A 1,143-nucleotide genomic window follows, 5' to 3' on the forward strand; every position below is an offset into this window, starting at 1 on the left:
TGGTTTATTAAACCAATATATTACTAAAACCAATATATGATATATATCATATATTCATATACCAATTTTATTTATTAACATATATAGTAACCATAGTTATGACTGATCGTCAAATAAAGCAATCATCATCCAAATAAATTACTTTATTTGGATGATGATTGCTTTATTTGACGATCAGTCATAACATATATAGTAACCATAGTTATGACTGATCGTCAAATAAAGCAATCATCATCCAAATAAAGTAATTTATTAGTGTTTGAAAGCAATAATTGATTTTTCAAAATTCCCATTTGTTATTTATATAATGTATAGTGATTGTTTATAAAGATGATCGGCTATTATTATCAAATGCGCCTCACTCAGAGCTGGATGTCTACCCAGACATCTTTTCCCTTCACAGCCTGAAAACAGAGTAAGGACCCAGAGCTTATCTTGCCAAGTAGGTCCCTTGGCCGGTCAGGGATTAGTCCTATAGGTGGTAGTTCCCATAGTGTTTCCTAGGTGGCACTATAGCTAGTTGACTTCGATACTACTAGCTAATACCCCTTGGTCCTTGTGATGATAAAATTAACCCCCACCTAGACAGAGAGAAACATAGAAAGTGACAGATAATGTTAGTGTATAGTTACAATATGAAATTTTCATCTGTTATTTCATAGTATTATCACTAAATACTGATATTATTTATCATTTGATAGGATCCTACATTATTTCATTACATTCACCTTGTATAATTACGAATTTTTTTGTTACTTATACCACTCATCATATTTCTGTTAACTTGTTATTGTATTCATTTTATTATTTTTAATATCATTTATATATATATATAAAAATATATAATTTTTAAAGTAAATTTTATTTATAATACAGTATAATATACAATGTTATTGCAGGGTTGATTCAAAGTATAGTTACTTTAACTCAAACTTTTCTACTAAGTTCAAATTAAAAGTGATGGAATCCATGATTAGTGAAAAAGGTATGTTATTTAAATTATTTATCAATTAGTATATTTTGAAATTTATTTATTTAAATACTTTGGTATCATAACATGTATAAAGTCATTTTTAAAACAAAGGTACAAATCAATGCAAATGTACTATAAGATTAATCTTTTCATCATGTAGAAGTAATTTT

At 27.0% G+C, this 1,143-nt stretch overlaps 1 protein-coding gene across 1 annotated transcript in view; it reads left to right on the top strand.

Annotated features, from left to right (window-relative positions):
* The window catches only part of LOC106685782 (uncharacterized), a 15,665-nt gene that overhangs the window by 11,917 nt on the left and 2,605 nt on the right, over positions 1 to 1,143 (top strand). Inside the window, exon 3 of the mRNA XM_024363900.2 lies at positions 900 to 985. Coding sequence (XP_024219668.1) covers positions 900 to 985 — 86 coding nt within the window. The remainder of the gene's footprint in view (positions 1 to 899; positions 986 to 1,143) is intronic.

This window comes from Halyomorpha halys, unplaced genomic scaffold (genome assembly GCF_000696795.3).
Source record: "Halyomorpha halys isolate HHAL.00 unplaced genomic scaffold, Hhal_1.1 Scaffold742.1, whole genome shotgun sequence".
Taxonomy (NCBI): Eukaryota; Metazoa; Arthropoda; class Insecta; order Hemiptera; family Pentatomidae; genus Halyomorpha; species Halyomorpha halys.